The following is a 14,200-nucleotide window of genomic DNA, read 5'->3' as shown; positions in this document are numbered from 1 at the left end:
TATAGAAAAACTTGCTTCAGGTCCTTTTTAAATCTTTCTCCTTTGACCTTAAATACATGCCCTATAATTTTAGGCTCCCCTACTCTTGTGAAAAAGCCAATCACTGTTTACTTTATCTATGCCTTTCAAGATGTTATAAACTTCTAACTTAGCATCCTGCACTCCAGGGATAAAAGTCCGAGTCTCTCCTTGTAATTGAAGCCCACCAATCCAGTAAACATGCTCATGAACCTCATCTGCACTTGTTTCAACTAATTGGAAGTTAATTCCATGAGAAATCAGAAGTAAACTTCAGTTTTACCATCCCATTAGTTTTTTGTAAGAGATCCGGTGAGTTTTGTCATTGAGGCCTTTACTGTCCTTTTGTTTCTCTAGCAGAAATAGCTTAAATAGCAGAGAAGCTAATACTGAAAAGTTGATTTGTAATTTCCCTTTCAGTGAGAGATAATGCCATAGCCATTATGCTCTCAGTGCTTCTCCCTTTCATCATATTACTGATCCTAATCAGTGGCGGACTTCTATATTATAAACGGAGCTCAATGAAAAAATATACCAAAAAAGTGTGAGTACTGGTTTTCTTCCCTAAATCACTCAATGTTCTTGAACACTTTTCCACCACACAATTTGTACTTTAAAATATATTGCTCATGTGAAACCGGTTTTATTGTTGTAAGTACATCTCTGCATATTGGACTCAGGAATAATCTGCATATGGTTAAATTGATGAAGTGGGCAATTCAACGAAATATCACCAGTCGTATTTCTGTGGTGTTATGAGTTCTTAATCTAATGTATCCCAATCTGACAGAAGAAGATAAGAAATAGTTGTGGAGAAGACCATTCAGCCTCTTGAACATGTTTCTATCCTCAACAAGATTGTGCCATCTGCATCTAACCATTTCCTGCACACTCCCACATCATTCAGTTCCCAAAATATATTGATCTCAGTTGTGAATGAACTTAGTCATTGACCCTTCATAGTCCAAGTAGTTTGAAAACCCCAAAGATTCCACTTGAACGATTTGTAGTGATTCAGGAATTCAATATAAAATGTGAATTTCAATCTATAAAATTAGGTTTGAATCTAGTAGTAATCCTGATGCATTGAAACAAGGTAAACTGATCTTTGCTTCTCCATTTTACCAGGAGGCCCAAAGGGTCATTTTGTTTTTAAAATTCTGTGGTTCATTTACAGGAAATAGATTCTGTTTAAAACAAAAGACCAAAAATGCTGGAGCAACCCAGCAGGTCCCATAGAATCCACGGATGTTTCAGCCTGCGCCTTCTATGAATCTTGTTTTAACTAGGTCCCCAGTATCTGTAGTCTTCTTATTTACCAAGCAAATGGAAGTTTATCCAGATGAAATTACTGATAAACCAGTCATTGCAAAACCACTGTGGCCACCTCACTTATTTTTGCAAAAATTCATTGTACGCAGGCAAGTACAGGTGTAAATACTTGAATAATGACCACATCTGAAATTTTCAATTTTTTTTTCCTTTCAACAAATATTCTTTTGTGAATATACCTGGCATTACTTATTCAAATGTAGCTTTAGACCTGTTCAACCAGCATGCTCGTGCACTTTGATATGATGAGTGATGTTTCACAAGATGAGGTAGTTTAACTCTGCTTGTCCTGGATGTGTCCTCTTGGACCAACTTATTGGTACCTGTTATCTACTTTCCTGGAACAGTAAATCTGGTCAGTCAAATTGATCACACAACTCTCCTCTCTCTAGAACAACGTTTCACTGATCATTAGTAAGCAGTATCCAATGAAATTGAATGTACAAAACAATCAACACTTTTCATCTTGCCATGTTATTGTAGAGGTACGAAATGAACAAAATACACATGGAAATGGATATAAATTTGCAAATTGAGATAAGAATCCAAGAATAGTGCTTATTAACTTTATTTATTGATCAAAGTTATCTTTTTTCCAATTAGCCAGAAGTGGTTAGCCTTTAATAGTAATGTGTGGTCTACATCTTTTCTCCAGCATTATTTTAGATGCATTGAAAATTTTAATGTAAAGTGTTGGCCTAGGAGGGAAATCATCTGGCCATCATAACATTATTGATCTGATGTCACAGAGATAATACCTTTGTTAAAATGCAGCGTTGCCTGAATGGCGCATGCTACTCCCTGGCTGCTGGTTGTCTGGGTCAGCCTCAATATAACAGATAGGGATGCCAATCTGAAATGGGAATGAGGTGGAGGTCATGAGCTGAGGGACTCGTTGCATTTTGTATCCAGCCCCTTAGTTGTGCACCAGCCATGTCCTCATGGACTGCAATGTCTTTTTTAATATTTTTTAAATTTAAACATGCAGCATTGTTACAGGCTTTTTCGGCCCACAAGGCAATGGCACCTGATTACACACAATTAGCCTACAATGTGAAGGGTGGGAGGAAACCGGAACCCTCGGGGAAACCCAACAGACTTGGGGAGAATGTACAAACTCTTTACAGACAGCGTGGGATTCAAACCCCCAGTCCTGATCATTGGCGCTGTAGCGGCATTGCACTAACCACTACACTGCTGCCCTAACCTTAGCTAATCTTGAAGGAAATGCTCATTGCAGGTAAGTGCTTCCTAAAATTTATACTTAGTTTAAAATATTAAGTGTAATTTTTATTACTCAAAGGTGATTTACCAAATCTATTTTGTTTTTACGTTTAAAGAATTCAAATAATTGAGTTGTTTTAAAACATCTGAAAATAAAGGCCCCAACAAGCTGTCAAAGGCCATCAAGACAGCCAGGGAGATGGATGTTGGGATCTGCTGCCTGAACCCCAGTCACCAATTATGTCCCCCACTGTCACTGGATGTCTGTGATCTTGTAGTCATTAAGCAAGGGGCTGGGATTTGGTGCTATTTCAAAACACAGCAACAGAGATCAGAGTTAAAACTGGAGATTGATCATTGGTGATTTGACTTTAAATCTTAAGAATGATTTATTTTTCATTTCAATTTAATTGCAGACCAATCAAATCCAGCTCATGTGGTTTGTCAAATCCAATGTTTGTTGATGGAAAGGACAGAAACAGAAACTGTAAAGTCATGCAACCTAGCGACAGGAGTACTCGTGTAAAACATTTGTTACTCGCTGCCTCGGCGGAAAATCAGCGATTGCAGATTACAGTCCTACCCAGCCGCCCAGCCCCTCTGGTAAACCCACTACTACTCGCCTCTAATTTTCTCATTCAAATTTATTGTCACGTATCAAAAATGCAGTGATAGATGTTGTTAGGAAGACCAGTAAGCATCTCATACATAGTACAAGACACAGTACAAAAGTGCCGTTACAGAGAGAGAATGGTTAGTACACAGCAAAGATCACTTAATTTTACTATTTTAGAGTTCCTTCAGGAGTCTGCTAATGGCAGGAAAGAAACTGTGTTTGAAACTGGTGTTGCAAGATGGATGGAACAGTTCCTGTCCTTCACAATACTGCGCCCTGATTGGATGCCTTCACTGGTACATCTGTAGAAGTCGTCAAGGGATGATGGTGACCTGCTAAGTTTGCTTAAGTTCTGAGGAAGAAGAGGTGAAGGTGCACTTTCATGGCTGTTGCATTGACATGAATGGACCAGGACATGTTTATCCCTGGGAACCTAAAGCTCTTCACAGTCTTCATCTCAGCGCTGCTGCTGTGGACGTAGGAGTGAGCTCTTCCCCTCCTTTGAAAATCTATAACCAGCTCTTTCGACATGCTGACATTATCGGAGAGGTTGTTATCCTGCCACCAAGCTCCAAGTCCATCTATCTTTCTACATTCCATTTAGTCGCTTAGTTAGAGGTTGTTTCCAGAATCACTTTTACCCAATATTTTCTCAGAACACAGTTAAGTGTTTTCAGCCATAGAATGTGTGTGTTTCCAGTAAGGCCAGTACTTACTGCCTTTGAGCAGATGACAGTAAGCAACCATCATAAACCTCTGCATCCTGCTTGCTGAAAGTACATTCAATGTGCTGTTAGGACATGGTTTTTTTCTAGATCATTCTGTGTATGGATGGAAGAGCTGAAAGATGGGAAGGTCATTTGGAAAACAATGACGTAGAAGAATGTGATTCAGCAGCAGGTGGCTGAGGCCAGAGCAACGTGGATTTGGGTGCTCTCTTTCTTTCTATTTATCTATCTATCTTTATTTATTTTTAAATATTACAGCACGATGACAGGCCATTTCAGGTCACGTGCCCATGCCATCCAATTAACCTACAACCCCCATACAGTTTGAAGGGTGGGACCGGAGTCCCGGGGAAAACCCATGCAGTTATGGGGAGAACGTACAAACTCTTTACAGACAGTGCAGGATTCGAACCCCAGACCCAGTCGCTGGCACTGTAACAGTGTGGCGCTAACCGTGCCACTCTTGATGGAGATGTTGTGGGGTTTATTGATCAAATTCACTCTCATTGATAACATAGTGAACAAAATGGCTGTTGAGAGTGTTTGACGAAAGAATGGGATTGGTGGCAATGGAACTCTTCTCCTGGCCACTTTCTTTTCATTTGGTGACATCCATGGCAGCGGTTCTTCCTTGCATACAATAATATGCAAAAAAAACAGGTTTGATGTCCCAATTAGCTTCCCTCAATCCTTGCTTCATTGCTGTGAGGTCATTGAGGTCATTGCTGCATTCTAATCTTTCAAAAGAGAGCAGGCAACAAGTAACATTCTGTTACTTAGCATATGTTGAAGTAGCTTCATTATCCCATAGTTTTAAAATAGGATAAATTCCTATAGTCCCATCATAAATGCATGAAATAGTATTGCTAAGAAGCATTGGAAAATAATTGGTGAACATTAATTTAGTACTCCCATCTCAACACTTACAGAAGAGTTAATGATTTGGGGAAAAATATAGTTGCTTCTGTTGACACGGTGTGATTGCATATCCATCTTAGTGGGTTATGTTAAAGCATTTTCATCAATTCAACAGGGCAACTGGTAATTAGAAAACTGCTACTGCTCACACTTGGGAGAAATGGGTGAATGTGACACGAGGTTTTCGTGCTCTCTTAAATTTCAGAGGAGTAGTGATTGGTAGGAAGTGTGCAAATAATATCCTACATACCTAAAATTATTAATCTACATAAAATTTTCACAGGTAAATGTTGGTGGTAGGAATTTTAGGTATAAACTTCATCCAAATAGTTTTCCTCTTATTCTATTTCCATGTAGCCTCCAAAACCAGATCCAGTCAAGACTTTGACTCCGAGCCCGGCAGCAAAGTCACCGCAGGTAAAAGATGTTACATTTTAATGCTCTTACTTCTGAACTCGTTACAAATGTAGAGTAGCTGTTACTGTTGGTTAACTTAATAATCACAGTTTAACAAATAAACTTACCGGAATGCAAATTTTAAATTATTCATATCAGGCAGTATCTGTGAACAGAGAGAATGACTTTTCATCAGATTTCTATTATTCTGCAGTAACTAATCAAATCTATAATCACCATGGCAAAATTAAAATAAAACTCCAAACACATCCCAGAAATGTCATGGTATGACCCAGTTTTAACTCTGGTTGATCATTTGGACTTGTCAGTGAGTTTAGTTTTGTGGCCAGCTGAAAATTCATTATTCTCAATGAATTTAAATGGACATTAAAGGTTCTAAACTTTGAGTTTGATATAATGGATCCTAAATGTGGGCCGATGAGGATGGCTAAAGCAGCTGAGATCTGAAATCTTCATGTGCTTATTCTCCATGCATTGACTAGAACTCTCCTCTCGTAGAACCTGGAACAGTATAGCACAGAAACAGGTCCTTCAACCCATGATGTCTTTGTCAACCATGATGTCAGTCCCAGCTAATCCCATCTGTCTAAACATGGTCTCTATCCCTCCATTTCCCTGCTTGTGCATGTGCCTGTCTGATTTCATATCGAAGCAATTCATTTGCACTTCCCTCTCAACCTATCCGAGATATGAAACCACATATGTTTGGTCCTTTATCCCCGACCAGCAGCACAAAACACATCAAGAAGTGAAGGGAGGAAAGTTTAGGGGAGACATCAGGGGGAAGTTTTTTTTTACATAGAGTGTTGTAAGTGCCTGGAATGCATTGCCAGGAATGGTGGTGGAGGCTGAAGCATTAGGGGCATATAAGAGACTCTTAAGAGGGTTTAATATTTTTTGGTAGGAATACATAGGTCAGCACAACATTGAGGGCCAAAGGATCCGTACTGTGCTGTAACATTCTCTGAAGTGAAACTGTGATTTCAATAGACATGGCATTGTAGAATCCTAAAGTGCAGGTTTGCCATAAGCAGCAAGTACCCACTTACACTAATCCTATGATGACCCTAATCTGTATCACTCCACATTCTTATCAAACCCACCCCCTTGCCCCTAGCTTCTACCACTCACCTATACACTAAGTGAAATTCACAGTGGTCAATTAACCTACAACCGGCATCTAATTAGAATGTAGGAGGAAGCCAAGCACTGCAAGGAAACCCATTCCACTGCCACACAGAAGCCGAGATCACCAATGAAGCTGAGCTAGTGGAGGTGTGGGCTCGCAGCACCACCACCACTGCGCTGCCCAAACGTTTCATTCAAATCAACAAAATCAAACTGGATGTTTCACAAGGCTGACTAAAATGTCTGATCCTTTTGGCTACAATCATGCATTTGAAAAGCTTTATCGTGTTCAATAGTCCTTGGACGAATCAGAATGGGAATTTAATCTGTTTTCTGGCCTTAGCTCCGAATGGTAAAACCAAGTGTGCCTCCTCCGATCCCTCCTTCCAAACCAGTCTCAACTCAACGTGCACCAGTGAGTGTTTAATGTCAAACCTGTTTGTTTAACTTTGTTTTCTTATTGGCTTTTCAATGTGTGATGGTTGGGGGAGGGGGGGGGGGTAAGAATAACAATCATTTGGGAATAAAGGTAAACAAGATGTCTACAGGTCACAGACCGTACATGGAAAACAGTATACAGTCAATGAATCGTGTATTGTACTAGTTCCCCAGCATCTGCACATATCTTGTTCACTTCCAAGTAAGCTGGTAGTTAGTTTTGTCCTGATAAGTTACTGATGAAGCACATACAGCTTTTGCAAAACCATTGTGACCACAATTCTGCTGCGTGACCTGTTGTGTTCCTCCAACACTTTTTATGCTACAATCATTTGGGAATATTTAGACTTGTGAACATCAAATCTCAGCAGGCGTGGCTACTTCCCATTACCTCATGAATTTTCCGCACACTCCCTCTATAATGAACATATCCTTTCTTGGGTAACAAAGCAAAAACTTTAAACAGTACTCCTAGATAAAATCTCATTGAACTTGAACAACTGTAGTAAGATTTCTTTACTCCTGAAATCAAACCCTTTTTGTAATAAAACCTAATCTACATCTACTCTCCCAATTACTCGCTGCACTTAAATGTGGCCTACAGGGACTAGTGCATATAAGAACAGCGAGCTGCCTTCAAGTATCAACATTATCTAATCTCTCAGCATTTAACAGATACTCTTCATTTCAATCACATACACTGAAGTGGATGTTTCTTGGTGATAATCCATCTGCCACCTATTGTCCATTTACTCATCTTGTCTGTCTTCCTTGTGCACCTTTACACCACTGTACTCACAATCTCACTTCTTTCGGTATCGTGTGCAAATATGGGACTATGACTATCTTACTGTCGGCTAAATCAGTGAAGTAACATTGAAAAGCTGGGTCCATTCCCCAATCCCTACGGAAAGCACTATTTCCACTCTTTCCCTTCCAATCTATCTAATCTTCCAATCTAACCTATCTAATCTGATGACCATATACTGCCCCCAATTCCATGTTCTAACTTCAATAAAATCCACCTTTTGTGTAGAAATTTTATCCAAAACGGAGTGAAACTAAGAAGTGAAAGTTCAGATTTACTTCACACTGTTTTATTTGGAGTTATCATATATCTACTTCTCTAATATTGAGAAAACTTTGTGTTCATCTATTTTTGGGCCTGTAACTCTGAGTAATATGTGATATTTCAGATAGGTGTTCGACAGAGTGTATCTTTCATTTTGATGCTCCAATCTTGCAGGTGATATAAAGGTAGGTTGTGATGAGGAAACAGAGAGGCTGCAGAAGGACTTGGACAGATTGGAAACATGGGCAGAGAAATGGCAATTTAATACATTATCGGAAAGTGTACAGTCATGAATTTTGGTAGAAAAAGTAAATGGGCAGATTATTTTTTAAATGGGGGAAAACAATTGAAAATACCCAGATGCAAAGGAACTTAAGAGTTCTCATGCAGAACAATCTGAAGGTAAACTTGCAGGTTGCATTGGTGGTGAAGAAGGCAAATGCAACGCTGGCGTTCATTTCAAGGGGAATAGAATATAAGAGCAGGGATGTGGTGTTGAGATTTTATAAGCCATTGATAAGACCTCACTTGGAGTATTGTGAGCAGTTTTGGGCTCCTCATTTAAAAAAGGGTGTGCCAGTTTTGGAGAGGGATCAGAGGAGGTTCAGTAGAATAATCCTGGGAATGAAAAGGTTATCGTATGAGGAGTGTGACGGCTCTTGGCCTGTACTCATTGGAATTTAGGAGAATGAGGGGGGAATCTCATCAAAACATTTTGAATGTTGAAAACCGTGGACAGAGTAGATTTAGAGAGGTTGTTTCTCATGGTGGGGGTACAAGAGAGCACAACTTCAGAATTGAAGGGAGTCCATTTAGAACAGAGATGTGGTGGAATTTCTTCACCCAGAGGATGGAAAATCTGTGGAATCTGTTGTGATGGCCAGATCATTGGATGATTTTATTAATATAATTTTTTTATTTTTCACACTGTGAATTATATCAACCAAAATATGTACAAACGTATCTCATTAAATTGACACAATGGTCTTTTCTCCCCTTTTATTCCCCCTTTCCCTCCCTCCTCTCTACCCACCCCCCTCCAAAACCCATAAATATTCAACATATACAATACAATAAAACCATAAAACAATATCTTCACACAAAGGAAAATAAACAAGAAAAATGCTTCATCTATTTATTACACACTGAATCTCATCGTTTTGTCTTATCATTTTAATTCTCATTTTAGGGGATGGATGTCGTAGGCAAGCTCTCTCTGATCTGTTCCATGTATGGTTCCCAAATTTGTTCAAACATTTGTGACTTTATTTTTTAAATTATATGTTATTTTTTCAATGGAATACATTTATTAATTTCCATGTACCATTGCTGTATACTCATGCTCTCTTCTATTTTCCAAGTTAACATTATACATTTTTTTGCTATCACTAAGGCTATCATAATGAATTTTTTTTGCACTTTATCCAATTTGAGGCCTAATTCTCTACTTCTTATGAAATATCTCTTTTTTATGGTATGTTATTTTTTGTAATTTTGTTTAATATCTGATTTAATTCTTCCCAAAATGTATTTACTTTCATACATGCTCAAGTTGCATGTAATGTTGTTCCCATTTCCTTTTTACAGCAAAAACTTCTATGTGATAATGTGAAATCCGATTTTAAATTTTTTTAAAAAATAATTTTTTATTTTTCACACTGTGAGCCATATCAACCAAAATACATACAAACATTTCCCTCTTAAATATACACAGTGGCATTTTCTCCCCCTTTTTTCACACCTACCTTCCCTCCCCACCCCCCTCCAAAACCAATAAATATTCAACATGTACAACACAATAAAACCATTAAACAATGTCATCACACAATGAAAAATAAACAAGAAAAATGTGTCATCTACTTTTACACACTGGATCAAGTCATTTTGTCTTCTTATTATTTTCGGGGGTGGAGGTCCGATGCAAGCTGTTATGTTCTGTACGGTACCCAAATTTATTCAAATAATGTGACTTTATTTTTTTTAATTGTATGTTATTTTTTCCAATGGAATACATTTATTCATTTCCATGTACCATTGCTATATTCTCAGGCTCTCTTCTGATTTCCAAGTTGACATTTTACTTTTTTTTGCTACAGCTAAGGTTATCATAATAAATCTTTTTTGCGCTTCATCCAGTTTGAGGGCTAATTCCTTACTACTTATATTACTTAGAAGAAATATCTCTGGATTTTTTGGTACATTGCTTTTTGTGATTTTTATTTAATACCTGATTTAGATCTTCCCAAAATTTTTCACTTCCTCACATGCCCAAATTGCATGTACTGTTGTTCCCATTTCCTTCTTACAGCGAAAACATCTATCTGATAATGTTGGATTCCTCTTTTTTTAAAAATTTTGGGGGTGTGATATATAACCTGTGTAACCAATTATACTGTATCATGCGCAACCTTGTGTTTATTAAATTCTTCATAGTTCCAGAACATTTCCCATGTTTCATTTTTTTATCTTTATGTTTAAATCCTTTTCCCACCTTTGTTTGGGTTTATAGCTTATTTCATAATTTTCCTTCTCTTGCAGCTTGATGTACATGTTCGTTATAAATCTTTTAATTATTATTGTGTCTGTTATCACATATTCAAAGCTGCCTCCTTCTGGTAATCTCGGTCTATTTCCCAATTTATCCTTTAAGTAGGCTTTCAGTTGATGGTATGCAAACATTGTACCATGAGTTATTCCATATTTGTACTTCATTTGTTCAAATGTTGATAAATTATTTCCCAAAAAACAATTTTCTATTCTTTTAATTCCTTTTCTCTCCCATTCTCTAAAGGAAAGGTTATCTATTGTGAAAGGGATTAGCTGATTTTGCGTTAATAATAATTTTGGTATTTGGTAATTTTTTTTTAACCTTTCTAAGTGTATCTTCTTCCATATATTGAGTAAATAATGCAATACTGGTGAGCTTTTATATCGTACCAGCTTTTCATCCCACATAAAGTATATGTTTCAGTACCTTCTCCCCTATTTTATCTAGCTCTATCTTAATCCAATCTGGTTTTTCCCTTGTCTGATAAAAATCTGATAAATACCTTAATTGTGCTGCTCTATAATAATTTTTAAAGTTTGGTAACTGCAAACCATCTTGGTTGTACCTCTCTGTTAATTTATATAATGCTATCCTCAGTTTCCCACCTTTCCATAAAAATTTCCTTATTATTCTCTAGTTCATTAAAGAATTTCTCTGTTAAGGGAATTGGTAACGATTGAAATAAGTATTGTATCCTTGGGAAGACATTCATTTTAATGCAATTTACCCTCCATATCAATGTTAGCAGTAATTCTTTCCAATGTTCTAAGTCTTCTGCAATTTCTTTATTAGTGGCTGATAATTTAATTTGTACAAGTGGCTTAAATTATTATCTAACCAAATACCTAGGTATCGGATTGCTTGTGTTTGCCATTTAAATGGTGATTCTTTTATAAATTCTGTATTATCCGCATTACTCATTGGCACTTTTATTTACGTTGATCTTGTACCCAGATATTTCTCCATATTCCTTCAATTTCTTATGTAATTCTTTTTATTGATATCTCTGGTTCTGTTAGGTATACTATGATGTCATCTGCAAATAAATTGACTTTATACTCCTCCTTTATTTTTATCCCTTTTATTTTCTGTTCTTATCAGTTCTGCCAATGGTTCTATTGCTAAAGCGAACAGTGAGGGGGGATAGTGGACATCCCTGTCTAGTTGACCTACTTAATTTAAATTGGTTTGATACATATTCATTTACTGTTACCTTTGCCAATGGTCCATTATATAATGCTTTAATCCAATTAATATATTTTTCTGGTAGACTGAACCTCTGTAGTACTTTGAATAAATAATTCCATTCTACCCTGTCAAAGGCTTTTTCTGAGTCTAAAGCAACAGCCAGTGTTGGCATCTATCTGGTTCATTACTTCCAGGAGAGGAGGAATGAATAACTCTTTAAATGTTTTATAGAATTCTATTGGAAATCCATCTCCTCTCCTGCTGTTTTATTGTTCGGCAGCTTTTTTCCTGTTCTTCCTCTATTTCAAATGGTTTTATCAGTTTGTTTTGTTCCTCTTCTTGCAATTTCGGCAGTTCAATTTTAGCTAAAAATTCCTCTATTTTATCATCTTTCCCCTTGTTCACAATTTGATACAATTGTTCATAAAGTTCCTTAAAATTTTCATTAATCTCTGTTGGATTATATGTAATTTGTTTGTCCTTTTTCCTTGATGCCTGTATCGTTCTTTTAGCTTGTTCTGTTTTAAGTTGGCAGTCTAATATTTTGTGTGTTTTTTCTCCCAGTTCGTAATACTTTTGCTTTGTTTTCATTATGTTTTTCTCCACCTTGTACGTTTGTAATGTTTTGTATTTATTTTTTTGTCCGCCAATTCTCTCCTTTTCGTTATATCATCCCTTTTTACTAATTCCTTTTCTGTACTTACTATCTCCCTTTCCAACTGCTCCATTTCCCGATTGTAATCCTTTTTCAACTTAGTCACATAACTTATTATCTGCCCTCTAATGAAGGCTTTCATTGCGTCCCATAATATAAATTTGTCTTTCACTGATCCTGTGTTTATTTCAAAATGTGTTTTAATTTGGCATTCAAAAAAACTCCCTAAATTCCTGTCTTTTAAGTAGCATGGTATTTAACCTCCATCTATATATTGTTGGTGGGATGTCCTCCAGTTCTATTGCTAATAATAGGGGTGAATGATCTGATAGTAGTCTAGCTTTATACTCAGTTTTCCTAACTCTCCTTTGAATATGGGCTGACAACAAAAAACATATCAATCCTTGAGTAAGTTTTGTGTCTACTCGAATAATATGAAAATTCCTTCTCTCTTGGGTGTTGCCTCTTCCATGTATCCATAAGTTTAATTTCCTGCATTGATTTAACCACAAATTTGTCTACTTCATTCTTTTTACTTGTCTTTTGTCCAGTTTTATCCAACATTGGATCCAAATTAAGGTTAAAATCCCCTCCTATCAATATATTTCCTTGTGTGTCTGCAATCTTCAAAAAAATATCCTGCATAAACTTTTGATCCTCCTTGTTAGATGTGTATATATTGAGCAAATTCCAAAATTCTGAGTATATCTGACTCTTTATCATTGCATACCTCCCTGCCGGATCTATTATTTCCTCCTCTATTTTGATTGATACATTTTTGTTAACTCGTATGGCTACACCTCTAGCTTTTGAATTATAGGATGCTGCTGCTACGTGTCCTACCCTGTCTCTCTTTAATTGGTTATGTTCCGCTTCAGTTAGATGCGTTTCCTGCACAAATGCTATATCTATTTTTTCCTTCTTCAATAAATTTAGTAGCTTCTTCTTTTTAATTTGGTTATGTATTCCATTAATGTTTATAGTCACATAGTTCAACATGGCCATCTTATATCTTGCATACACCTCTTTTCCACCTCTTTGCCACTTTCATCCCCCTTTTCATCTCTTAGTTTTCTCTTATTACACTTAATGTATGACAACACATTTAAGACATAAAGTACCCCCGCAGTTCCCACATCCACTAATACCTTAACCCCAAAAGTTCCTCCATCTCTGAGTTGCCCCATATCCCTTGCCGGGCAACCACAACTCCCCTTTTCATTTGGATGGGGATCTTGTTCGCAGCGTCAACTGATTTTGCAGTGATGGTTATTCCCCCTCCACCCAGCCCTCCCCAGAAAACACTTTTTAAACACATATAGCAAAACTCTCTTTATTCACCCCCCCCTTACTCCCTTACTTCCCTTCTCTTTTCCCTCTTTAGTTCTTTACATATATTGTTTTTACATTTTATATATACTTTATTGCCGTTCTTCATTCTTGTTACATCTCTTCATCTCTTCTCCTGTCCTGCAAACGTTCTGCGAATTCTTGCGCTTTCTCTGGATCTGAGAACAGTCTGTTTTGCTCCTCGGGTATAGATATTTTAAGCACGGCTGGATGTCTTAATATGAAATTTTAACCTTTTTTCCCTCCCATATAATCGATTTTGCTGTATTGAACTCCTTCCTCCTCTTTAAGAGTTCAAAACTTATGTCTGGGTAAAAAAAATATTTTTGGCCCTTGTATTCCAATGGTTTATTATCTTCTCTAATTTTATTCCTTGCCCGTTCCAGTATATTTTCTCTTGTCGTGTATCTCAAAAATTTTACAAAGATGGATCTTGGTTTTTGATGTGTCTGTGGTTTCAGAGCTAATGCTCCATATGCCCTTTCTATTTCCATTTCTTCCTGCATTTCTGTCATTCCCAGGACCTTCGGGATCCATCCTTTTATAAATTCCTTCAAGTCTGTGCCTT

At 37.1% G+C, this 14,200-nt stretch overlaps 1 protein-coding gene and 1 long non-coding RNA gene across 7 annotated transcripts in view; one reads left to right on the top strand and one right to left on the bottom strand.

The window, feature by feature from the left end:
- Window positions 1-14,200, bottom strand: part of LOC138736198 (uncharacterized) — a 218,824-nt gene that overhangs the window by 21,321 nt on the left and 183,303 nt on the right. For both annotated transcript variants that reach the window (XR_011340147.1, XR_011340145.1), the window contains exon 5: window positions 5,361-5,398. This is a non-coding gene — a long non-coding RNA (uncharacterized lncRNA). The remainder of the gene's footprint in view (window positions 1-5,360; window positions 5,399-14,200) is intronic.
- Window positions 1-14,200, top strand: part of adam8a (ADAM metallopeptidase domain 8a) — a 56,791-nt gene that overhangs the window by 36,730 nt on the left and 5,861 nt on the right. For 2 of the 5 annotated variants that reach the window (XM_069885273.1, XM_069885272.1), the window contains 4 exons: window positions 439-562; window positions 2,991-3,177; window positions 5,194-5,253; window positions 6,725-6,796. In XM_069885273.1, coding sequence (XP_069741374.1) covers window positions 439-562; window positions 2,991-3,177; window positions 5,194-5,253; window positions 6,725-6,796 — 443 coding nt within the window. Of the gene's footprint in view, window positions 1-438; window positions 563-2,990; window positions 3,178-5,193; window positions 5,254-6,724; window positions 6,797-14,200 lie in introns of those variants that run through there. The other 3 variants (XM_069885274.1, XM_069885275.1, XM_069885276.1) reach the window with 3 other exon arrangements.

Source organism: Narcine bancroftii, chromosome 6, assembly GCF_036971445.1.
Source record: "Narcine bancroftii isolate sNarBan1 chromosome 6, sNarBan1.hap1, whole genome shotgun sequence".
Taxonomy (NCBI): Eukaryota; Metazoa; Chordata; class Chondrichthyes; order Torpediniformes; family Narcinidae; genus Narcine; species Narcine bancroftii.
This window is presented reverse-complemented; position numbering and strand designations above follow the sequence as displayed.